This window comes from Argiope bruennichi, chromosome 4, assembly GCF_947563725.1.
Source record: "Argiope bruennichi chromosome 4, qqArgBrue1.1, whole genome shotgun sequence".
In the NCBI taxonomy this organism is placed as follows: Eukaryota; Metazoa; Arthropoda; class Arachnida; order Araneae; family Araneidae; genus Argiope; species Argiope bruennichi.
In genome coordinates this window covers 76925429-76952940 of record NC_079154.1, presented here as the reverse complement: position 1 = coordinate 76952940, position 27512 = coordinate 76925429, and the positions used below count along the sequence as shown (strand labels likewise).

Sequence of the window (27512 nt, the reverse complement as noted above, 5' to 3'; positions counted from 1 at the left end):
CGACGGCCCATTTTGTGTACCACTGAAGAAAAAGTTTACTTTGGCAATTTAATCAATAACTATCAATGTCATTGCTGGTACATCAAAGGGAAGCTTCCTAACTTGTACATCGCGTTTACTTTAGTCTCATTATGAAATTGACTCACCGGGTAGTTTATTTTCTTTTCTACTTGACGAAAATTACTCCAGACCCAAAGCTGTACATTTCTATCATCCTCCCCCATAAAATAATACACGAACGCCTTTCGTTAAAAATAAATTTTAAAAAAAAACAATTTCCTTTATGAGTCTCTAGAGTACCTTTAACACAGTTATTTCTTTTTTTTAATTTCTTCCCCCGCTGTGGATGTCTGGCTTACAAATTTTCTGTGAAAACTTATGTTTCCCGTCTTTCCACAAAATAAAAAAAGAAGGAAAAGGAGAGAAAAAAATTTTTTTTTCTTTCTCTCTTTTACTGCAAAACTTTCCATCAGTTCCTCACAGACAGTTTCGCTCCATGTTTGTTTTCTCAGCGCTCTGTTATGGCCATATTTTTAGCCGACTGGCAGAGTAACCTTAGATGACTTTATGAAAAAGCTTTTTTAGGCGCTGGCCCGAGGACCACTTAAAGGACCTCTGACGTCACCCCGCTGAAGTCTGATCTGGAGGAATCCAGATGCCTGGCTGAATGGTGAATGGGTCCCTTCCATTTGCAGAAGAACTGTTCGCACTTTTTGAACGACGCCCACTTGGTGAAATAATCCTTTTGGTGCTGAATTCGATTCTGGGACTGAATTTTTGAACGATTGGGTGGATTTGGAAGATCTGCAAGGATTAAACTAAGTAAAAAATGGTAAGTTTTTCTATCTTTTCACGATTTTCCTGTTAAAACAAAAGGCGATTGTACTGAAACATTAATGTAGGTCATGATTTTGTTCCGCTTGTTTTACATTAGCAACGGCTTGCAATAATTTGTTTTTCTACTGCGTAATTAGTTCAACATATTTATAGTGTATGTAAATAAGTGATTACTAATTGAAACCCTATGTAACTTTCTAAATATAATAAATCTAAATATAATAAATATAATAATTAACCAACTTTTTTAAAAACTGCGTATTGAAAACTGAATGGAAAATTTCCCTTCTCATACTCAAACAACTATTTCAATTCCACAGTTTCTACCCAACATCTTGTACTATGATTGCCTAATTTTGATTATAACTGCGGTAGTGATTTGTACTATGACCGCCGATGTATATCATTTTTATGCATAAAATATTTGGTATGACTCGAAAGATGTCCAATATACATACAGATGTTATGTATCATTTTTAACTTCTAATACAATTTTTAAAACATTAAAACATTTTTCGAAGCTAATTATTTGTAAAAAATGATTGTTATCCTTTAAAAATGAATAATTAATATTCTATTTTCATCTCTTTCTAATCCATGTAAAAGTTCTCACAGCGAACTCATGCAGTATTTAAACGATTTGCACAAAATTGATATAAAAAGACGCACTACATGTAAAATTGTTCATAACAACTAAATCAAGATATATATGCCATTGTCAATGTGGCTTATCAGTTATTATTAATATTAATGCAGCTAATATTCATAATAATCGGTAAATAAATAGAGCTTTTAAATCGGAAGTAATTAAATGCTATTTTAGATCTTATATTATGAATTTAATGCTAATTAAATTCATAATATTCTTTACAATATTATGAAATAATAATATTCAGCAAGGAAATTAATAATATTTATTAAACTCAAAAGAATATTATGAATTGTTAATATTCTTTCGAGTTTAGTTCTTTATAACCAATTTAATTATTAAAAATTCATATTTAGTCATGAAGTTCATTAATTAAATGAATTAATTATATCATTTAAATGCACTATTTAATTAATCCCTGTTAGATTCAAGATTCTTATTATTTAATTAATAAAAATGATCGGAGAACTGGTTTTATATCTGCATTGATAGATTGACCGTAGTAACAAGATTATTCTAGTTGTTTAATTTTTGTTGGAAAAAAATCGCATATACTTTTATTAAAGTTGTGTGAAAAAAGGTTTCTGATATTGTGTAGTAGATACGACTTAAATGTTAAGTAATCAATAATTACATGTTTTTTTAAGGATCATTTCTTGGATTCTTTTGAGCACAATATTTTTCTGTAAATGTATTGTGAATAATTCCAGTAACTATTGCATAATTTTGAAAAAAAGATTATAGCTATTTTCTTATAGAATTAATTAATTTTATTTTTCATTAAAATGTTTATTATTCGTTGCAAACGATTACACGAGTCAGTGCAAATTTTCATTTTTCGTACATATATTTTCTTTACAAAAAAAATCTTTCATTAATATTTAGGTTTAACATTAGATTAAATTGCTTCACTTTTTAATTTAAAGAAAAATATTTCTGTGGAATAAAAATACGTTGATTGTCAATAGTTCCTACTCTAACTGAATTGGAAAAATTTGGTTTCATTGCCCCTGTTAACTGCATTACTCTTTTTTTTTTATTATTATTATTATTATTATTATTAAAGCTGGATTATGCCTATCTCTAGGATTATTATAGATTATGTCTGTCTAAAGATAGATTATGGCTAGAATCTTTTTATTAAAGATAGATTATGTCTAAAGTCTTTTTATTAAAGATAGATTATGATAGACTTGTCATCTTGAAAATTACTGATATGTTGTTATATCAGTAAATGGGTGAATTATATTAACTAGTTTTTAAGAGTAATATGCTTTAAGAAAGAACATTATTTGTTCTAAAGTAATTTTTCAAATAAAATTTAATTTTTTATGGATTATTTACCTTTTATAAGGAAGTGACACGAATCCAGGACATACAAAGAGAGACCTGAATCGTCTCAACTCATATGAGATGTCGAGTGACTAAAATTTCTTAAGGATAGAAAAAAATTAATGCTTCCAAATTCCATGCTTCTTAAATTTGTTCGATGCTTAAGTAAAAATTTCTTCAATTTAAATTAAAAATTAAAAAGTTGCATTTTAAAAAAAGCAAGAGCGCGAAAATAGAATGAGATATCGGAAAGAAGAAATCAAGTATCATCTTCTTATTCTTTTATTCAACAGATTAGATTTCAGAAATGCAAACTTTTAATGACCCGTAACACTACTACAAAAAGAGGCATAATCAAATAAATAAATTAATTAATTTTGCTAACTTTTTCTTGGAAAATCAACCAAACTCACATCACGTAATTACCTCATTAAAAATCACAACGTACAAAACTTGAATGGCGGACCGCTGCGAATCACAAAAACGGTATCTGCAGTCCCTATTAAATAAACCCAGCTACTGCAGTCTGCAGCCAGCTGTGCGAAATAGAGATAGCATCCATCATAAGAAAAAGGAAGCCAACTAGCCCTTCCGCCTTTCACTCTCTTGTTGAAGGTGACCCACAGATGTGTTGACTAGATATATGAATAAAAATTATTATTACTGATTTCAGTCGTCAACAACTATTTAAAATGCTTATTTTGTTATGCCTTCAATAATTAATTAATCTTTCATAATAATGACAATTAATTAATTGGGATAATTGTCGATAATTACTTTTATTTATTTCGGCGTTGTCAAATGTGGATGGCTTAAGTGAAATGAATCAATGATCTAACTGTCAATCGCATAACATTCCGGTAGCAGCGTTCAAAAGACAGTGATCGATTGATGTTTGGATTACTACTGATAAGTCTATTGCAGCTTATCAATGTCAAGGTCAGTTCCGCAGTTCCTTTTCATTAGAAATGATGAAACACGAAATCAATCATTTTTGTTATTTATTTGTGATAAAAAAATGTCGAATAGAATTGGAAGAAGCTCCTCCGGCACAAATTTCTTTGAAGAATATTTTCTTCTCATCTACAGCAGCTGTCATTGGAAGAAAAAGGGGAGACATTTATATATTAAAATTTTTGGAAACTTTAAAATTCTTTTTAAGTTTTTTTACATTGATTATTTGACATAATATTTATTTTATTTTAAATTATCTTAAACCAAAATTTCGGTTAAAAAATGGGTATCCGGAAAAAAATTTGAAAATTTTCCTTCCACACATGAGGATAGAATCTTTTTGATATCTCTCATCATGTGTGAAATCTTTTCTTTTTTCTTTGTTGTATATGGAATATAGAAAAGGTATAATTCGAATTCGAGATAGTGATAATTCGAATTCAAGATGGAAAAAAAATTCGAATTCGAAAAGACCGCGACGAATCTTTACATTTAAGATATCTCTAATATTCGAAAAATAGATTTTTGGTATTATCTGTCTGTCTGTGAAATCGAAGACTCGAAACTGATTTGGAGTAGACGGATGAAATTTGGCATATGAACTTCAGACTAAATTTGTATATTTCTATTTAAATTTTGAACAAATTCATTTTTAGGAACTTTGTTTGTCTTGAGTATAAGTGAGCTTGATGGATACAAAATGTAAAGAGCTAGATAGATAAAATTTGGTTCATAGTCGATTCGTATCAAATTTTGAACGAAATCTGTTTGTTTCATGATTTCTGAATCATTCTGCAAGTAATTCTGTGTAATGCTTTACTAAAGTAAAAGATTTACTTTAAAATAAAGTATTTTTTCCATTCTTTGAATGAAATTTAATTTAAAAAATTTGGATTTTATGCAATTTAACGAACGCATATGTACATTAAGATGAAAAATGAACAATGACACATTAATCAGAAGAAAAGTAAACAAAAGATGCATGTTGAAATCCAAGGACTTTTTCCCCAGTACTTTCCAAAATTTTATTTACTTATGCTATACCAATGACTTTTAAGCGTATATTGCATAATTTTTTACTTTAAATAGTATAAACAGATATAAGAAATACAGAAAAATAATTTTCATAATTAATTTCTGATTTATTTTTATTAAATTAATAACTAAAAATAAGTCGATTAAAATTCGTTTTTGATTTAGTTGCAATTTGTTTTCTAAAACATTTTTTCTACATCAAAATAAGTTTCTAACAAATTATTGTAATCATCGTAGCTTCGTTTGATTTTATGAAAAAAATGCAAGTGATGTAATATGAAATCTACAGAATAAAGTTTTTCTTATCTTTCAATACTGTTTGCCAATCATATGTTAGAAATTAGATAAAATACTGAGTTAACTGTAAATGAACAGAAAAATATGATTAATAAAGCAAATATCAGAAATCCTGTCTCAAGGACGGATTATTATAGTCTTAGCCTTTACAATAGATGCTCATAACCACCTTAAAATAATTTTTTCTGAGTTCTAGACAGGATCTTTTCCATACTGATGCAATCAAACTTTATTATGATAAAAGTCAATACACTTAAGTCTTGCTCCAAATAAAATATTCAACACGATAAAATATTGCTATGCTGAAATTCAGCAGATTTGTTTCTTTTTTTCCTGCAGCAGAAGCGAATCGAACTAGCAGATCTAGGCGCGTGACATAGGTCCCTGGCTGAAACGGAGCTCCAAAATATTTTTCCTTAATCTTGTGACAAATATCTTACAAATTTTGTGACTTCTTATTTTTTTAAAAATATATAAATTAATCTTCAATAAATAATCTTTCATGTTACATTAGAAGGATACATTAAATTTTAATACGAAATTAGTTTGAACGATTTTTGATAGAATTGATTTAATTTATTTTTAAAGATTTTTTTTTTAATTTTGATATTTTTTTCCCTAGATTCTGTTTTTAAACTTCAATAAGTATCTTCTGGATTACATTGAAATAATATTCTAAATTTTTAAATTTTTTTTTTATCTTCAATAAGTAATCTTTAGTGTTACATTTAAAAGATGTACTGAATTGTAATCTATTTTTCTAAATATTCGTTTAATCTTCAATAACAAAGCTTTTGAGTTACTTTAGGAAGTTTTTTTTTTTAATTTTCCTACATGATAAATATTTCTAGTTGATTCTCAGTATCTTGAATAAATAATCGCATCTTCATTTTTAAAAACTTCATTAAATAAACTCATAATTAGTAAAGAATTTTTAACAAGTTTCATTGATTTTTATTTATAAATTATATATAAAAGCAAATTAGACTTGTATTTTTTTTTATAAAATTTAAAGTAAATCATTAGAAAATAAAATATCAAGTAGGGTTACAAGGCTACATATCATTCGTGTCTTTTCTAATAGAACAAAATACACAGTATATTTATGTCAATAAACAATAAAAATCACAATTTTTAAAATGAAAATATTAATAAAATATTATTACAAAAATTAGAAATTGGCTTCTTTATATTCTATTAAAGCATATTAATTGACACGGCAAAACGCATATGTGTATGGAGCTGTTGCGGGATCTCTGAAACATTAGTGCAAGGGGCTATCAACAAGCTTAACCGACTACCGTTCGGGTTAGAGGATTATGTAGGAATGAAATAAATATAATAAAAAAGTCATAAAAATTACAGGAAAATGTATTTGTTTTATAACACCAATTTACATGAAAATTTTTCCCAATCAGGGAAATTCTGTATTCTCTATTAATGAAAAGATAATTATTTTATTAACTGATAAACCTAGCGTATCTCCTAAACGTGGCTGATAACCTAAAGAATGTAAGTTATTTTTTTAATATGTGATTGTTTTATTTTTATATTTTTTTCATTAATGATTGCATATATAATAATCATTCTGAAATTTTAATTTTTTCTTCTTCTTTAGGTGGAAGAACTGTTAACAACTGAACAAATTGCAAGTAAGTTTTACTACACATTCATCTCATTCTTGAATCATTTTCATTTAATTTGATTTATATCAATTGCTTCAATACAAAGGCTGAATGGGTTTTTTGAAAAAAGTTTTCTATTTTTCGTAAAAATATCATCGAATTAAATTTTGTTTAAAGTTAATTTAAAAGTCTGAACTGCTTCCATTTCTTATCACGTCCGGGTCACCAATGTAGTGGATTATTAGGAGCGAGGATAGAACCTGGGACCTTGTGGTTCGCAGCCTAGTAACAAAACCACAAGACAAAAACAAACGCCCGTGTTCCGTAGCTGTTATCTGGCTTATAAGTTTTCACCACAATCTAAAGTATCATTTTCTTGAAACTCTTGAATTTGCAACGATGCGTTGATAAACCAACCATTTGTTCTTTTAAAAAATGCATAAAAATAATTAATATGTCGAAACAAACCATCTCACTTTCTGTTTCTTAAACAACTGAGGGATAAATAAAACAGCTGTGTAAAACGGTTTTATATTCCTAAAAATGCAGTGTTATGAGAATTCATAATTCATTAATGAACAACTATTTTCGACAGTCTTGAATATTTGCACAATGCACCACCTTTTGCATTCAGCTTCGTAGTGTTGTGAAGAAAACCAATAGAAAGAAATTTCTGAAAAACCTGTATTTTTCATGTTAAGACTGTATATCATTTCATTCTTCTAGCTTGTTACGTTTATGAAATATAGCTTTTAAAGATAGACAAACTTAATTCCAAAAATGTATTTCAAAATCATAGAAGTAAGTCTAAAACAAAAATTCATCTAAATCTCAAGATTGAGTTTGTTGAGGACTACAGTATTTTATTTCGTAAGTGAGATGAAGTCTTCCCGAAACTTTCTCGCATACTTCCCATTAAAGATATAATACTCCATTATAAAATTTTGGATCATGGGAATGCCATGATAGCTCATATTTTACCTCAGGTTCCCTTATATAAGTATTCTGTATTTTGTCATGTATTAAAGAAAATCAAATATGTACTTTGGGCGGGCGCCTTTTGTTTTCGACCGAATAAAAACAAAATTTGACACACAATTACAATTGTAGTCACAAAATCACATACTTAATTTCACTAATTTAAGTCATTGCGATTTTGAGCTATCGTGTTTACATGTATGCTAAAATAGAAGATCGATCATGTTGGATTTGGTTCAAAATTCAGCATGAATCTACAGTTTAGATCTAAATCTGTACGCCAAATTTTATTCATCTATTTCTCTAACTATAAATATTGTGATCACCCTTTTGTGTATAGATAGACTTCTTATGAATGAATTTCGATAAAAATTTATGAGAAATTATAAATTTGATGTAAAGGCCAAATTTTATCTGTCCAGCTCAAAACTTTTTTAATTTATCATGTTCCCCGGTCCTCGACTTTGACGATAAACTTGGCGACAATTTGGCAATAAATTTCTAAACATTGGCTACAAAAATGAAGATTCTGAAAAATGCGAGAATTTGGCCATATCTATTAATAATTGATATCCAGGACTTTTCTAGAAACTTCTATGCCCTGTTGGGAGGCTTTAAATGGTGAAGAATTCATATGAAGTATCAATTCTATTTTTGGAGTTTGGATCATTGAACGAGCTCTCTAACAGCTTTTGTTGTTGCTGATTAATAAAGTGCTGTTTGCGTGTGTGTTCTTGTTTCTGCAAGTATTGTATTTATGCACACAACGGCTGTGTCTTATAATCTATGTATCGGGCTTCTTTTTGGAATAAAACGCCTTTTTTCTGTTACCGAGTTCGTTGAACATCCATCTGATAATTTCGTAGAAATATTGCCCAATGGAAAGCAAATCTGGCAAAAATGCTTTACACTTCATTTTCAAAATAAAATAGATCTCTTTAGTATATAGACTTGTTTCCGATTCATTCCTTATCATTTCAAAAAAATTCTTAACTCTTTATAACATCATAAATATATAAAGTGCATTCCTTAGAAGCATAAGCGAAAAATTTAGTAGTTGTATATATTCCGTTCACAGTGATTTTAATTATAATTCAGAATCAAATATCTTGTCAGTCAAAACACCAATTTGTTTTTCAAATTAAAATGGAAATGTGAATGTCCTTTGCAAATGATTTCAAAAGAATATAAATTCCAAGGACAAATTTAATCAAGAAGATAGTATTAATTGCTATGTATAGAAATATATTTGATCTTAAACATCCATTAAAGAAAATTGCATTTTGTTATATACTTAGGGCTGCAAATTTAAGATATATTCGTTTATGACTATTCAAAAATGAGATTTGTGATAAAAATAGCATATTATCATTACGCGTAGTGCAATTTTCTTTAAAATATTAAAAACAAGAGAGAAAATTTTTGCATAATTGATAAATCATGATTATTCACAAGAGAATCCTTAAAGATATCGATTGAAAAACAAATTTCATTTACCTTCAAAAAATATTTATCTTTTTTCAGAAAATCGAGTATACCGAAGTATAGCGTTTCAAGTTATTAAAAAATTTGAACCATCTACATACGCTTTTCCACACCAGCTCTCTACGTTTTGTTTTAGATTATTAAAATCGAGAACGTTTGCTGATGTACTTTTATTAATTTCAGCAACACCCTATATTAATACAGCTTCGTTGAATTACAACAAATCAGATTTTAAAATGAAAACAATCATTTAAATTAATTTTTATCATTAAAATTATTATTTTAACATTTAAAAATAAAATTATAATTATAATTCAAGAACCGTATGAATGAAAAAAATAATTTTTGTTTTAAAAAATAAGACTTTTAAAAAAATATTATTATATATATATATATATATATATATATATATATATATATATATATATATATATATATATATATATATATATATATATATATATATATATATATATATATAAATTACGTGTCACGTTGTTTGTCCGCGATGGACTCCTAAACTACTCAACCGATTTGAATCAAATTTGCACACCGTGTGCAGTTTGATCTAACTTAAAAGATAGGATAGCCCTTTTTTTGAATTTTTAATTAGAATTTTAAGTATTAATTAAAAACTAACTTTCCCGCCAAAAAAATCGTTTCATTTTCCCCACCGCCAAATGAGTACGGTTTCAGTTTTTTTTCCCCCAACAGTCATGATGCTAGGCTTAAGATTTTTCGGCTGATTATTTAAAACGATTCTATTTATTTTTTTAATGTTTGATGCATTTAAAATTAAACATTGTTAATGAATCGATCTTTCACATTCATTCTCAAGTACTTTTGAATTAAAATAAAACAGAGTAAAGGAAATTATAAATTTCTAATCTGCATAGCGTTACCCCAACTGGCGTAGAAACACTCACGCATTTGCGTTACGTTTCGAATCCGAATGTTAGAATTATTTATGATCCTATCCGAAAACGTTTCTCAGGAATAAGATATCGTTTTCCTCAATTATTTTTTAATGCATACAATAAATTTGATACGTTGCAACGGATAAAGTATCACGATCTTATGTTTGAATTTTGTATTACTGTGCACGGTGGCAATTCTCAGAAATAAGATGTTTTATTTGAAAATGATTAATTACAAACGTTTTAACGGATCACTGATTAATATAACATACTAAAATTCTGCTTTTTTTTAATTATAAAGAAGTTTGGAAAAATACTTGGAGGTGCACACGGATAATAATTACTTTTCGTTTTGAATGAATTCCGATTCTTTATTTGACTGTTTACTAAGAAAAATGTTGTACGTCAATAACATTTGTCACCTTCATTGAATTTTCAATTAAATGATTTTATTTCTTCTGTTAAGCATATCGTAAAAAAGGTAAGTGAACGAGCCAATAATAAGTTCCTCTAATCGGATAATAAAAAAATATTAACTCATTTGTATGCTAAATGAAATTTAATCTTTTTTATATAAATTATTGAAGATATGATAATAAAAAATGGTTACAATAATCGTTTCAGTTTTTCATTTCTTTACTAATAAACTGCATGTACGTATCAAGTTACGTCAGCTATCATCAACTCAGCTATCATTCACTTCAGCTACAATGCTTATCATATTTAATAAATGTTTCTGAAACTGATTTCATTTTGTAAATGAATTCTGAATTATTGCAACAGACAAATGTATCAATGACGGAATAAATCTCATGGCAACTTCATGTGTGGAATATAGAACTTTTTTTAAAAAATCTTTCCTTTAAGCTGAGGAAGCCAGAATCGGTATCACTGAAGTTAGAGGATTTATTATACATCATAAAGGGTTTATACTAAGAAGGAAGGTTTTAAGAAGGAACAAATTATTTGTTCATTATTTGACAGTCACAATTATCTGTTAGCTCCAAGCGATTCTAACAGATGGCGGTATCTGTTGACTGAATTGAGTAAGTATTCTAACAGATGGCGCTGTGTTAAAAGTACCAACGTTTCACATAAGCTACAATTTAATGGCATAACCACCACGTGTTGCTGAGGCTAAAGTATAAGTTAAATTTATTTCGTAGTAAACGCAATACAATAAAATTCAATTGTTCTTACTTTTTCAATTTTTGGTATTAGCATAGCCGACCACGTGTTATTTAGACTGAAGTATAAATTGAATTCATATTATAGTAAAAGTAATACAGTGCAATTCTTCTTGCTTTTTAATTATTAGTGCTTCATTGTTCAACAATCTTTAATTAAAATGCATGTTTAAAACAATCATCCTTATGGCGAAGTGTTGAAACACTTCGATTGACCATAAACATGCGCGTACAATTGCAAAATGATCCATCAGCACAAATATTTTCTGAACAATTACTAGATATTGGGAACGGTAAAATAGAACTGCAACCAAATACGCAATGCATCAAACTGCCAGACAATTTCTGCACTGTTCTTCAGGGAAAAAATGAATTGATTCAGAGTATTTTTCTGGATATACAGAGTAATTACTTGAATCATAACTGGCTCAGTTATCGGGCTATTTTGGCAGCCAAAAATGTTGATGTTGACGAAATTAACCACATAACCTTCGATTAAAGATTGGTTCACCTATTATTCTCCTGCGTAATTTGAATCCATCTCGATTATGCAACGGTACGCGTTTAGTCATCAAAAAGATCACCGGAAATATACTTGAAGCTACCATTTTAACTGGAAAGTTTAAAGGAGAAGTGGTCCTGTTGCCACGTGTTCGGATGATACCATCAGAATCTACGATACCCTTCAAAAGGTTACAGTTTCCAATTCGTTTAGCTTTTGCCATGTCTATAAATAAGTCTCAAGGCCAAACAATGTCCATTTGTGGTTTAGATTTGGAAATTCCATGTTTTTTTCATGGGCAACTATATGTTGCATGCTCACGTGTAGGAAAACCGTCAAATCTATTTGAGTTAGCTAAAGACAGGTTAACCAAAAATATTGTGCACTGATTAGGGCTAAATTAAATTGAAATTAAAAGTATTTATAATTCAAAATAATAAACATTAAGATAGTTTTAAATCTTTTATTAATAAACATTAATAAAAGATTTAAAACTATCTACCCTACCTACCTCATTTATAAGTTTAAGTGTTACGTGTTTTTTACTAACAACTTTGTAATGTACTCATTTGTTACAAACTTGAAAACAAAAAATAAAGAAATTTAATTTTTTTTTGTATTGATTTTTGTTCAATATCAACGGTAGTAGAAAATCAATCATGGAGGTCCCCATGTTTTTTTTTACAAATGGCATCTGTGTAAAAAAGCATGGTGGTCCCCATGATTGGCGTTCTCCTACCGTTTCCCTTGAATAGTTTACTACTATGTAATATAATAAAAACCTTAGCCACAGCAACGAGTGGCCGGGTCTGCTAGTATATATATATATATTATTTATATTTTTTTATTATTATGTCTTTTAAAAATATTATTATATATAACAAATTAAATATAAATAATAGTTACAGCTTACTTATTAAGAGAAAATACAATTATTTTTCCATACAAAAAAGGGTATCATATTAATTGAAACCATCTTTAAATTGTTAATTTAATTTAATAATTTTGATATTTAAAAAAACACAATCATATTTTTTAACTATTTCTCTTCTAAAAACTAAATTATAATCCAAGAATGTTACAATTATTTGAAAAGTCGGAATTTTTAAAATTTTGAAAGATTCGTAAATTCGATTAATATTATCTGAAATTATAAGCATATTAGTATGTTTAAATGATAATAAAATCGAATAAAAATTTAGAAACAATTAAATTAATTAATTACAATTAAATTAAGCAATTTTTCGTATTTTGAGCTAAAATTCAATAATATGATCGCTTGAGTAACGTAGTTAAAAGACTTTGTTGTACATATTTTTTATATTCGCAAATTCAAATCAACCCATTACATTAACAGTGCATCGTGCAGATATTTGGCTGCATGTTTTGATTTCCATTTATAAATTTTACCTGATTTTTCCAACGGATAACAATGAGTGATTGTAAATCCTTTTTTTAAATGCTTTTTGATGAAAATTTATAGGAAAGATCCACAGACAGTAATAGAGGTATTAAAATTGCATTTAAATTGGAAACTTGGAAAGTACCGATATGGCTTATGATTATATGGATAGTTCTACAGTTAAAAATCTAATTTTTTTTTTTCTTTGTATAAAATATATTGGTAAAAAGGGACTTTTGTTTTTGTAGTAGTATTGTTATAATGTAATTTGTGCCGCCGGGATATTTCTTAATTCATAATGTAACCATTTGACACATATTAATGTTTTTGAATTTCACGGAAAAAAATATTTAATACTTTTTTAATAATTTTCATAAATTATATGCAATTATTCAAAACACATATTTTTTTGTAAAAAAAATAAAAAGTCATGAATCCTACAGTTAAAGTATTGCTTTAATGTTAAAATTTATAACTATTAAACAAAAGATGTTTTTTTAATTAAATTTTACAATAACTAATAAAAAATATGAGTGTCATGATTATAAAAGAAAGCATGCATAACATAAATTAGCGTATTATTCTTCATTTTTAACAATGAATAAACAAAATGGGACATAGCGAATGTGTTGGGAAAATATTTTGACGTTGACCTAATTTCCTGTCATTAAGGGTCAAAGCAGACGCTTTACTTTTAAAGAAAGTTTATTATTATTCAAAAACGAAGAAGAAAAAGACTAAAAGAATCGCTCTAAGAACCACGTACACATGTTAAAAGGAAGCTTAGGAAGATCCATTCACTTGACCTACTTTCATCTAAGTGCTTTCAGGGCAGCTTTCGATGCTTCCAAACATCAGTTCCTGCATGCTGATCATTGACGTCAAATGGATTGTTTCTTTCAGAAAGGCATCGGTACTTAACTCTAATTTAAGTGAGTGAAAGACAGCTTATATAGAAATGGAAGTTCATTTGCGTGTGTATGAAGTCAGCGGTTGATCGTGAACTCCACACACAGCAGTGAATTTTGCAAAAATATTTTTTAAGGACTGAAAGCTAAATGTGTTTTTCATCCATATAATGGAAACAACATAGATTTCCTCAGTAATTTTAATCCATTTTGGTAGTATTGGATTGCTTTTTAAAGTTCTTCTGATGACTCGGTTTTAACATTAAGAAATTTAAAAATTATTACCTTTTAAACTTTCTTCTGTACGAAATATATAAAGAGAAAATAATGTAATCGTCAAAGAATTTGAACTCGAGATTTTGACGAATCGTCCCTTTTCAAACCTCCCTAAATTTGAGAAACATATTTTGGGAATTTTACCGCTGAGTTGCCGTTTAATAATTCAGAAACACTTTGAACTAGATGGATAAGATTTGGTATGTGGTCTTTGCAGCTAATTTGCAGTTTTTCATCAAATTTTGCATGAAATCTATTCAGAGGAAATCTGTCTCTCTGATTATTAGAATATAAGGTGCCACAATAACTACCGAATGAAAAGTACAAGATGGATGAAATTTGGTACATAAATTTTGCAAACAAAATGCATAGTAGAATCAAAATTGAAACCAAGTCCATCAAGAGGTTGATCGTCTGTCGTTTTGTATTTACTTCTAGTTGAATGTAAACGCGATAAATCAAGAACACAATAACAAATATTTGCAATTTGGTAGGTTATTTTATGATTACAACTGTAGTTTTGTCTCAAATTTTGTTTCCAAAAAAAAGTCGAAAAAATCGTGTCTAGAATGCACATTCAGTTTTCTGGTATTTGCGTATTAACCGCATTTCTGTGATTAATCGCCAAAGATTGCACATTAATAGACTATTACATAACTCTTGTTAGCTGACGACATGTGGTTAATAAGACACAAGTACATTTGTTAGAGAGTATATGAGAAAAGTTTGGAGAGACTACTCTGTCGGATTTTTTTAACATTAGAATTAAACAAAAAAAAATGTCCATTTATCAAAATCCTTTTTTACTCTCATATACAATGAAAGTATCGAAAATATGATGAAAATGCAAAATAAAAATATCGTAATCGTAATGAAAAAAACTAGATATATTGATGAATCTCCACAATTCAGATATTCCCGAGCCAGAAAACACATTTTTGGAATATTATCTTCAGTCGGTTTCTCTGTCGGACTGTCAACTCAAAAACGCATTAAGTGCAGGCATATATTGTGGTCTTTTCTCCAAATTAGTAAATTTCCTCAAATTTTTAGTGAAATTCGTTCATGAAATCAGTCTGTTCATACGTTCTCGTTCATGTGTACACGGTTACTCAAAAACACAGATAGTTAGATGAGATTGTGCGTATAAAGTTAGACTTTAGAATTGTATTTATATAACAACTTTTGAATCTAATCAGTCAAAGTGTCGAATATCTGTGGCACTGTCGTTTATCTTGTATGTGAATCAAGCAAATAAAATTAGATGTAGTCTTGTTACTAATATTATAGATCTATATCCAAGTCGAGCTAAATCTCTGCAAAGAAGGACATTCAAAATATATACTCAGTTTTCTTCAATGCCCTATTAGACACAAGATATGCCAAGTATACAAAAAAAAATCGATATGTATTAGTATACAAAAAAAAATCGAGGAAAATAGATTCTTGCCGACTTTTGTAAGTTTATACTTTATAGAATGGTTTTTATAAAGACTTATCAGCTGTAAGCTTCAACATGAAGGATTGCGCAATAGTTATCAACTTTACATTTCTTTATTGTTTATCCTCCTTGGATTGAAACCAATTCAAAACAAGTCCTAAGAGATCGGGGAGAGAGGGGTGCATTAGCTTCTGAGGGTAAAGATCCCTGAGCACCCGAGGGCAGAAGTCGGACTTTAGCACAAATGAAGATGACACTCACACACTGTCTTGAACAACCCCTTTCTACAGGGGGAAGACAGCTCTTTCAAAAACCTCACAGGCAGATCACAGCTTAACGGGAAATTATCCCCCAGGTAGGACTTGAACCCGGGACGTTAGATCACGGGGAAGACGTGCTACCCCTAGGAAAGGACGTCGGCTTTCTTTGCTGTTTCAACAAATTAGTTATACAAATTTTGCTTATGATCTTTGAGGCAGCTAAAACTTTCCCTTGGTTCAGTTTGATTCATTTGTCGTATCGGTTTGACACAGAAAATCTGAAAAAATTGCCGCTGAGATAAAGATGGCAGATCTGGCACAGGCAAAACGTCTGTTTCACAACTGGCTCAAGATCAGATGATAATGTAGTTAAGAAAATGGGGTTTTTCCTTCTTCCAGAAAGGAGGGTGATCATGTATCCACGTTCCAGTTCCAAGATATAAAAAATAATTATATTAATGCTTATGAAGCCAAAATTCTCTTATTTTATGTAAAATGTACTCTACATTTTAGCGAGTATTTACAAAACATTTTGTTTGACTCATATAAATCTTTGGTCCGGTTTTTGATTAACGCTAGATACGTGGATTTTAAAATAATATTTTTATTTCTCTCTGGTATAAATAATATTTATCTAAATAAAAAAATAGATGACAGGCGATGTAATTGCAATTCACAATGACTCGTACTAAGCAAAAAATATTTCTTTCACATGAATATAAAATTAAAATGCTAAAAAAAATGCGTAATTCCAAAAATATGCAAATTAGGTAGAAGGTAAATGAATAAAAGAGAGTTAAAGTGACCCAGATATTAATTTTTCTAATGAATAAGGATTAACAGTTAACTTTGCAGCTCTGGCAGAGAGATAAAATTGCCACTTTTTCGACATTTTTAAAAATTTGTTCAATTTTCAAGTACATGTTATTTTGCTGTAATCGTTTTTGACAATCAAACACTCAATTTTTAAATACTGCATTAAAGCATATTGAAATATAATTAAATATGCTAAAGTTCAGTGGCAAATACTGGCTAGAAATATTCGAATGGCTAAATTTTTCTTCCTAAAAATAACTATTTTTTCAAAAATAGTTGTGATCGAGTTTCTCTTTCATATTTTCTAATCGTAATTCAATCTCAATGACTTTTAAAAATGATAAGAAATTTGTGTTTTTCTCTTCTCTATGTTAAGTTTGTTCTCAAATAGTGTACCATTCAAAAATTTTATTCTGAATTTTCACCCTCTCTCGACTTATCTTTGTTTCTTTTCCTTTGTGTAATTTTTGAATATGGCATCATTCCATTAAACTGAATCCAAATTCAAAGCTCCGAGATTCAAATTCCTATATTATAATATGATTGAATCTTAAACTATAAAATCCAAGCTCTGTTAATCACACTTATTTCTACATATACATAAATTCTTCCAGCAAGGGTTCAATGCGAATAGAATCAATTCACAAACGCATAATATTCACTCGCGCTTCTGACCAATAATGTCAGTCTTGTTCCCTTGCAAGATTCGCAATGCATTCGTAACTTAAATCGGAGAGATGAGTTAGATGATTATCACGTGAACAGAAATTACCTCCATTGATTTTGAGTACGAATTGAATAAGAACAGTCTTTTTCAGTTAATAATTTCAGTTTAAGTAAAATCTGATTTGCAGTTTCTAAAATTAAATTTAAGTATTTTCTTAAAATAAGGCTGTAAGGTAAAATATTCAACAAAAGTATTTATTTTACCAATTTGTAATAATTAAATTGCAAACTTTAAAACAACTAATATTTAAACTAAATAAAATCGCCATTAGATATATTCTATACTATTCTGTGATTTTACACTCATATGGATTTTGTGCTTTTTTTAAGAAAATTATCAATGCCAAATTATGTTTAAAGTATTAAGAATTCTCTTTTTTGGCAGAGAAGATTTTTTTTTTTTACGATACAAGAATCTGTAGCATTAAAAAAATTCATAAATGGAAAACTTTAAGTACTCTAATAGCAGTAATGATAATAAGTTTCTAAAATAAATTTAAATAGCATCCTTGTTATATCTAAATCAATGAACGATTTTTTCGGTATTTATAAAGCAACATATTAAAAATAAAATCACCAATTATTAGGAATGTTCGATCTTGTTTTATTATTTTAACTTATAATAAAATTATTAAATATGCATCATTTTTATGCCAAATGATTAAAATGATTTCGTATTTACGGTGGAGAAAGGTTTTTCATGATACTTGCATTAGAAGGAAAAAATTCAGAAAAAGGCTTGCAAATGGAAAAATTTGGGTAGTCCATGTTAATGATAATAAATTTATAAGAAATTCCAAATAATATTCTTGTTATAAATAAGGCAATATTGATCAAGATACATTTTTTTAATATCGTAAATATATAAAATAGCAACTCTGCCTCGCAATATATGCAAGATTTGTCTAAGTAATCATAAAAGTGTAACAAAAGTACGGATGACGAAACATAATACAAATTTTTTATTGATTTGTTTTTAAACTAAAGATTAATATCCTACAGTTAAAAATACTATATCTAAAAATTCTTTTCGAATTATTAGTCGAAAAGTTCTTTTAAAGAAAAATAAAATATTTTTTAAGTCTGTTTTTCTAAAATGTAAAATAATTTAGTAAGGAGATTTTTATGCTTTTAAATTTCTCTAAGTTTCTTTAGTTAGGGTATAAAATCCTGCCACATTTTAACTTTAGGCTAAGTTAAAAACAAAATTCAAATTTTTTTGTATTTACTTAAAATACATAAATTCGAAACTGAAAACGAAAAGATATATTTTCCTAAAATTTTGTCAAGAAATGAATAAAGAGTAATGGCAACCTCAAAAAATATTTGTAAATGAAATTCAAAGGAAGAAAGAAATGACGTTCTAGTAGACAAATAACAACAAAATCCTTACTAAAAGAAAAAGGAAAAAAAAAAGGAATGGAATATTCTGGACAAACTAATTTTCGAAACAAGAATCGTCTGCTTTGAAAATAAGCAGCAATAACATTGTTTAAAAACTGAAATGTCAGTTCTAAATTTCTTTTCCTTACTGCGTGAAAAAATGTTTAAAATAGAATTATTTCTAAAAAAAAAATCCTATTGTTTAATTCGTTGAAAACCGTGTTTAACTTATATCTTTTAGTTAGAAAACAAAATAAGAAAAATGATTGAGATATATTCAACTTAAAGGAATTTTTTTAAAAAACGTTTAATTTTCTTTTATCTATATTAGTAATATATTTCAGAATTAATAGTTTAACGGTTCATTGGCAGCGATAATACCAGGATGATCATTCTCATAAATCATCTAATAATTTAAAATCCATTCAAAACAGATTTTTACAACTCATTGTTCGTAAAATATTAATATGCAGAAATAAAATTGGCCAGAAATATGAAAGCATTTTCATGATAATTTCAGAAGATATAAGTGTTTCAAAAAAACCTTTATGTAATTTAGCAGACGATAATTTAAAGAAAGCTTTTTAAAAGAAAACTATTTCCTCAATAAGATAATAATAATAATAATAAGTAATGATAGTTTTTTAAAAGAGGGATTCTCAACGTCATAAAAATTCTTTGCGAACATGTGTATGGAAGCACAGATTTATTTTCATTTATTTTTTCTTGTTCATAATTATCAAACACTCTAAATGTCGTGGAACTGTTCAGTAAACTTTATTAAGCAAAATTAAAATTCCACTAAACTCGAACGATTGTTTCACCTGTGTGTATGATGTAAAACTATCAGCAGGCCTCAATAGCAAATAACGACATTTATTAAAACGAAGACACAGACGACAAAACACAGCCGAGATGTGCACAAGCAATACACAGCAGCACACTTAGAACAAACAGCAGCCCACAAGTAGAAATCGGTAGAAACCACAGCACACAAAGCTACCAAACAATACACAGTAGGAGGAGGGAATCCTCGTAACTATTTTCTATGGTCTCTACAAACGCCTGCTGTTCTCCACTGTCTCCTAGCTTTAGCTGTACTCTACTATCGACTCACTACTATACGCATGTCTATTCCACACACGACTTGATTCTGCTTCAGTACTTATCTCCAAAACTTGGCGCACAGTATTAATTCTCAATCTACAAATCGCTTGAGCCCCACTCAACGTTTGCGCTTCGCTGGACTGATCCAACTAATTCGCTATGCGACTCTATTCTATTACTCAACTGTATTCGGCTTGGACTACCGACCTTTTATAATTTCCGGAGAAGGGTAGTGAAAGGTCAGGGTAGGTCTCGATCAATCAAGCATATGTCAGCTCCTATTGGTTCTATAGCCAAAGTCGTCAAATTCTTTGCCAAGTCGCCCAGCCCGGGGGTCATTGATCCTGCATCTGATCAGCATCCATCTAGAGTTTATCGCAAAACGGTCTTTCCTTCGATGGAACAAACTGTTCTAGGGAGCAACATTACGGATTCATAACAATATCTATAACATTTATTGTTATTTATACATATGTATATTTATTTATTTCCAGTGTTGAGAAAGGCCTTCGACATGTTCGATCGAGAAAAGAAAGGCAGCATACAAACAAATATGGTAGCTACTATTCTCCGGACTTTAGGCCAAACATTTGAAGAAAAGGATTTAAAAGAACTTATAGCAGAAATCGACGTAGATGGTAAGTTAACGTTATCATTTTAACAAAATAAAATGCTTATGAATGTTTAATAAATTGAAATAATTGGTAAAATAATGCGATCATTTTTAAAAAATAAATTTTGATAAAATCTCTGTTATCTGAATTTTCTGGAATACTTCTATTCAAATTACTTTTCTTTTTAAAACAAAAAACAAATTAAAGCAATTTTCACCTGTATTCCATTATTTTCGTTACAGTATTGATAGTATTAGTTTAATTATCAACTTTGATCAACTTTATCCTATTACAATAAAAGAAGAAAATTTATTTATACATAAAACATAGAGCATTGTATTGGTTATAAATGGACTTGGTAAATGGTGAAATCGGTTCAGGCATTAATCTGGGCACAAAGTCAAAATTTTATTTTGGGTTATCTCTCGAAATAGATGGGAATGTTGGTGAAGTATCAAGTGGCCATGAACTTTCATAAAAAAATGAAAAATAGCAAAATCAATACAGTGGTTGCATCTGAAGAAATATGTCAAGTTTGCCTACGAGGGAAATGAGCAGTAAAGTAGCGTTTTTAAGAATTCTCTCGAAAACAAAGTGAGGTAAGGCAGGCGGCGATTTATGGCATATCTAAGGGTCATGAACTTTCATATAAAATAAAAATTTGACTTGTGGTTGAAACTGGTTCTTTGCTTTTGTCAATTACTTTAAATTAATAGATAAAAAAATTGTTTTATTATTTATTTATTTCATTATTCAAAATTAATTTCAAGGAGCCAAAAATACAAAGGAAGCAGATACATCATTGCACAATAGACAGTTGAGCAAAAAAATTGGCTATGAACTATTTTCTATAATCTTAATCTGTAAAACAATTGTACATATAAATTTATTATTTACACATCTGTAAACAAGTGTATAAATAATTAGTGCTTAAATAACGATAATAAGATATATAATATATAAATCATCTCTTTAAATGAGTTTAAATTTAAGAATTCATTTCTTTATGTATTTACTCCCCTATATGCAATTAAATTTCTTTCAATTCGAAAATTCATTCCTTAATTTGTCATACATTTATTTTTTGGCGAAAAAGATTTTCCTCAGTTTTCAATTATACCTGGGCAAAGTATTTATAAATTTTGTTTGTTATGAAAAATTGTTTCCTCAATTTTGAAAACGCGTCATTAGTTCGTGAACTTTTTTACACATTTTCCTCGTATTTAAATAATTTCTGCAATCTCTTGCATACAGTTCATCAGCTCCATTGTTCTTTATTCTTTGTTAAGAGAATCATCATGCTTGAATGCTCCTATTTTATTCGAAAATAAATCTGTATCTTAGAGTTTTTTGTTCTTTTCTATTTTCTGCTCTTTAAAAATCCCAAAAACTACTTTGTAACTTGAATATAAAAAAAATTATAATAATAAAGTTAGTCATTTTTTGAGATTTAAATAATTTATTATTTTATACTACCATTTTATGCAATTAAATTACAGTCTAAATTGGAATCGGATAAAATAAAAATAAAAACAGCTGAAATACTTCGTTTAAATATTAATTTTAATATGATATCTATCCATGCACGAAAGAAGATTTTATAAACTTATTTCGCGCATTCGATTCCATTACTGAAGCCTGTGATTCGTATCGTCTATCTAATTAAATTATCTCTTTTGTAGTAACTGTAATAGAGAAAGTTTTTCTAATTAGAAAATAAGCATGAATCACAGGTGATTCACTTGTCAGCCAATGAGTTCATTATTATCCAAATGTGATAAAAATCATTAAAATAATATGAATAGTAAATATTTATAAAAATTATTCTTTTAAAATATCATCTCAATGAGATGGCTTTTCCCTTTTCGTTAAATCATCTAAGTTAACCATGCTTCACCACATTTTTCTATATTTGTTTGTCAGTCATTATTTATGATGAATGTTTTCTTTTCTTACTGGTCATCTAAGTTTCAACCTCAATAATAAACTCCATTAGATTCAATCTTTTTAATAATGATCTGCTTCTATTAAAATAACATATTCTATAAGTGGCCAAGTGCTGAAACGGCGTTAGCAAGGGAACAAGGAGAGAAATCGCCCCCCTATTGGCAACTGCTTGCCCCCTCCCTGTCAGCGACTGATTTCATTCGATCTCGGAATTCGATTATCTGATTTCGTCGACAAAAGTTTTCCACACTTCTGGATGATTATTTAGAGCTGGACATTAACGAATGAAATAATTTGAAAACTATCTTAATATGCTGTAAATAATTGAAATATCCAAATATCCAATAGGCAAAATAATCGATAAGGTGACATGCCAATAAGATGTCGCATTTTACCGATAATTTTGGATTGGATGTCGGTGGTGTGAAATATGCAGATTTTCCCCCAGAAAAGAATAGTTGAATTCTAAAGAAAAACTAGATAATACTTAATTTTCTTTAATTAAATGTAAAATGAATTATTTTGAAGCCAAATAAGAGAAATTGTGCTTGTTCCCTTTGTCGGATTTGTCTTGTCCTTCCACCGCAACCATCACCACGTCAGCAAATTTCTGCCACCGCCTCTGGACAAGTGGTAAATCTTAAAAGACAATCTTCTTAATGGTCTTCTCTTCAACCAAAATAGCATACACTTCTAGCTACCTGATGGTAATCTCATATGACAATATTCTTAATCGTCATGTTTAGTTAAAATTGAACATTTCATCAAGCATGGTATAACTGAGAAACACGAATGGGTGAAAAAAGATTAGGAATTTCGTCCTCTGGATATGCTTTTAACAAACATTATTCAAAAATTGGAGAATAAATATCTGCTTTGACAAAGAGTTACTAATTGCGATCTAAATAGCTGCTAGTTATCATTTTGGTTTTTCTCTAAGCTAGAACCAATTTCCCCTAAAACCCTCTGGACCATATATATTAGGTCTTTCTCATTTGATAATTTCAGATTATTTGACCAACAGAAGATATCATACTGTCCCTTTATCCTGGATTTGATTCGATATCTTACACTAAGTGGGATTTTGTAGCCATCTCCAGAACAGCATTGCAAAGTTTCCACGGAAGCCTGGATAATGCAATGTTACTTTTAAATGAATATATAAAAATATCATTAAATAGTAATTATTTTATGCAAAACCTGAAACCTTTAACGAGCGTACTTCTTGTTATTTTTTCATAAAATAAATTTGACTTCATGTTACCTTCTCAGGAAGCGGAGAGTTGGAATTCGACGAATTCCTTACCCTAACAGCCAGGTATCTAGTCGACGAAGATTCGGAGGCCATACAAGAAGAACTGAGAGAGGCGTTTCGGATGTACGACAAAGATGGGAAAGGGTACATCAATGTGGCAGATCTACGAGAGATTCTGCGGGCTTTGGACGATAAACTCACCGAAGACGAATTAGATGAAATGATTGCAGAAATCGACACAGATGGCAGCGGAACTGTTGATTTTGAAGGTAAAATCGGAAGCTCAAGTGGAATTACAATTTCCTTCAGAGTTCATTGCATTACATTGTCGCACCATCGCAACAATTCAGTCATTGATCCAAAATAAAAATCGACACTGTGTTCATTGGCTAAACAACTCTAAATAATAATTTTATTTAATAACAATTTTAATAATAATAATTAACAAGCACAGTCTGGCTATACTTTCAAAACTACACAAAATCCAACCAAAACAATGCAATAATAATTATTTTTGAAAATAAATGCTAAAATGCAGATAATAATTTTCTATTTCTCTTTGCATTATTCTTTGATGTACTGATAAAAATATTATAAATAAATTAGATTCTCATTTATAACAAATTTGGATTTTTAAATAATGATAAGACTTTTGGACTAAAAACTTTTATTAACCTCATTTTTTTTAATTCAAAAATTTTTCTGTTTTTTTTTTCATAGTCTGATATAGTTTTTTATAGTCTTTTATAAGACTTGATATATTCTTCACTGTTTAAAAAATTCTATTTAGTTTTATTATTCTCGACGTTTTTGTCTTTAATTTCTTTTATAAATCATTGTAATATTACTGTGGAATTTTGTGGCTGTTTTTCTTTTCAAAATTACTACCATGTAGTGATCTCGTATCTCGTCACCTGGTATTGAATCAAAACTAAGAAAATGTTTCACTTATGTTTAAATTCTAAAAATAATGTATTGACATCAGTAACGCACAACTGCACTTAATTTTAGAACTCTAATACACTCTAGAATGTATTAAATTCGATTCCAAATTTATAAACATGGGCCAAATCGGCTTAAATAAAAGTGAAGAAAAATTAAACTATGATGTAATCTGCCATTGGAATACAACTAATTTTTTTTTTATTTTGAATTACTTCAATTTTTAGAAAGCATTTCAGGATAGGTCTTAATTCTACCATTTGTCACATCTAATATTAACATTATAAGTAGTCTGTTTTTCAACGGATTGCATTTAATTTAACTAAAAAAAAAGCTTCAATTCAAGAACAAATCTTAATAATGAATTGAATATCCATAAAATTTTAATTGGTTGGCAATTGCGTTACTACATCCAATTTTTAAAAAACTGGCTTCCTAAAAATAAAAATGCTGAAATAAAAATTATTATGATGCACCATAAAAAAAAGCTGTGTATAAAGCATTATTATTATTATTATTTGCATACAGTATTTTTATTTATTGAAATATGAAGAAAAACTTACTAGTTAATTGCATCAATAATTGCAATGAATTGCTTTTTTGTTGTCATTTCACTGATATGAGCAGATACGTAGATAATCATTAAATCACACACAAATTTCACTGATAATGCAGACGAGTTGAGTATTGCACAACTTCTGCCACACTTTTGTTGATTACCTTTCTGAGTATAAACTATTATACTATCACCTTTTTTCTGTTTTTTTTTATTGTAAGTTTTTTGCATATTTTCCTTTCTCAAAACAATCCAACTGGGTATTTTTTCATTAATTTCTTTCGAACTTTTTTTATCCGATTCGATTGCAGATACTGAAGACATAGTATGTCAACTGCCGTTCAAAGTACTATCGTTTTAACTATAACTTCATATCTCTGATATTTTTCAAAACGAACTACTTTGGGTGTCTGTATGTAATTTTTTGGAATTTATTTTTAAAAATAATATTTTTTTATCGTAATCACACCAACAAATTACATTTCTAGTGCAATTCTAAATATAGTAGAAGGTTCCATTTTATTACATCTCAAAATACTAATTATTTATTATTATCATTTTTAATTATTTGATTAAGCAAATCCTTATCAATGAAGTTCATTCAAAAATGAATTCTAGTGAAATAATTTCAAAAAGATTTAAAGCCTTAAAGTTATGTGATTTCCGAAATATTTATTTCTACTTTTAAATTTTGTAACAAATAAAGTATTCTGTAACAGCTAATCTTTGTATCAAAAATTAAACACCCTCTTGGTTTTGCATTATAAATTATCATGGTGTTTTTGAAGAAAAATTATTAATTCCGGTCAAGCAAAAATAATTTTAATAATATATTTTATAAGATTGTTATATATATCTTCGAATAAAATAGTTCTGCCCTTTATTTTTTTAATATAGATTTTAGTAAAATACTACTTCAATTATACTAAAGTCACAAAGCGCTTATCTTTGGAAAGTTTAGAACCCAATTTATAGGTACTAATATGTACTCCATTTAATAAGGACCCTGTAGATAACTTTTATCCGTTAGAGAAAAGTATTTACTTTCACTTCGTAAAATTCATAAAATGTTTAAGAAATTATATTTTTTTGTTGTTTAAGTCAGTGAATGTACAATTAAAAAAATATATCGAGCGTAATTTTTTATTCTTTCCCATTCTATTGTAATAGTCTTATTTGTAAAATATTTTGACACACTAACATTTAAAATTTTAAAAATTATGTTCTATTGTGCATATAAATGGGCGATATCAATAATTTAGAGGATTTTAAGCCATTTCAATAGCCGCTTCAATGAAACTCCGTCAATCACAGGATAACATTTCCTCGAGTTTCCCGTTAATTGGCATGGAAGTAAGTCAAAGCTGCATAACTCGGTCATTTTATTTGCAAAAGAATAGAACTTTTTTTTTAAATTTAAAACACTAATACATTATAAATATGTTACTTAATATGATTAATAGAGCTAAAGTTTCTACAAATATTTCGACTTCGTAATTTTTTCAGAAGTACATTTATTGATACTAACAGCATAAAATATAATTCTTTATATCGTTTAAATCAATTTTCCATTAGAAGTTAGCTATTAGGTCGTGATTAGAGTAGATGTCTTTTATATGTAGCGTCCATTTAAAATATAAACAATGATTTTCACTCTCTTTTTAAGGTTCAAATTTTGAGTTAGCTAAAATGGCATTTGAGAAAAAAATTTTAAATGTTTTACATAAAAAAAAACCCTACTTCATTTTCTAGTAATTTTTAATGACCTGAAAATGTGTGTTATTGAAAAATTTGTTTCATTTCAGAGTTCATGGAAATGATGACTGGTGATTAAATGATCTAATATGTGGCTGAAACCGGTTGGCTTTCTGTGCAAATTTCTTCCAAGGATGGTTTCGCACGTTGTATTTAAATGCTTACAATCTATTCGTATTTTCTTTTTTTCATTTTTTGGTTTAAAAAAACAGAATTTTTTGCTGTAAAATAAAAATTAATATGAAATTTTACAAAGAGTCTTTTTATTTGTGTGTATTAAAATCGACAGCACCGAGTTGTGAATGATTTATATGAAATGTATTCAT

At 28.5% G+C, this 27512-nt stretch overlaps 1 protein-coding gene across 1 annotated transcript; it reads left to right on the top strand.

Annotated features, from left to right (window-relative positions):
* The first annotated feature begins 617 nt into the window (after positions 1 to 617).
* On the top strand, positions 618 to 27441 carry LOC129966682 (troponin C-like). Its single transcript, XM_056081197.1, has 5 exons — positions 618 to 832; positions 6723 to 6756; positions 20612 to 20755; positions 23951 to 24202; positions 27237 to 27441. The coding sequence occupies exons 1-5, from the start codon at positions 830 to 832 to the stop codon at positions 27263 to 27265; spliced, it is 462 nt and encodes a 153-aa protein (XP_055937172.1). The 5' UTR covers positions 618 to 829; the 3' UTR covers positions 27266 to 27441.
* Positions 27442 to 27512: the final 71 nt, after the last annotated feature.

Excerpts from the sequence above, each read along its gene's own strand:
- LOC129966682 (XM_056081197.1), top strand. Across the intron at positions 6,757-20,611 it reads AACAACTGAACAAATTGCAA|TGTTGAGAAAGGCCTTCGAC; the intron begins GTAAGTTTTACT and ends ATTTATTTCCAG. Across the intron at positions 20,756-23,950 it reads AGCAGAAATCGACGTAGATG|GAAGCGGAGAGTTGGAATTC; the intron begins GTAAGTTAACGT and ends TTACCTTCTCAG.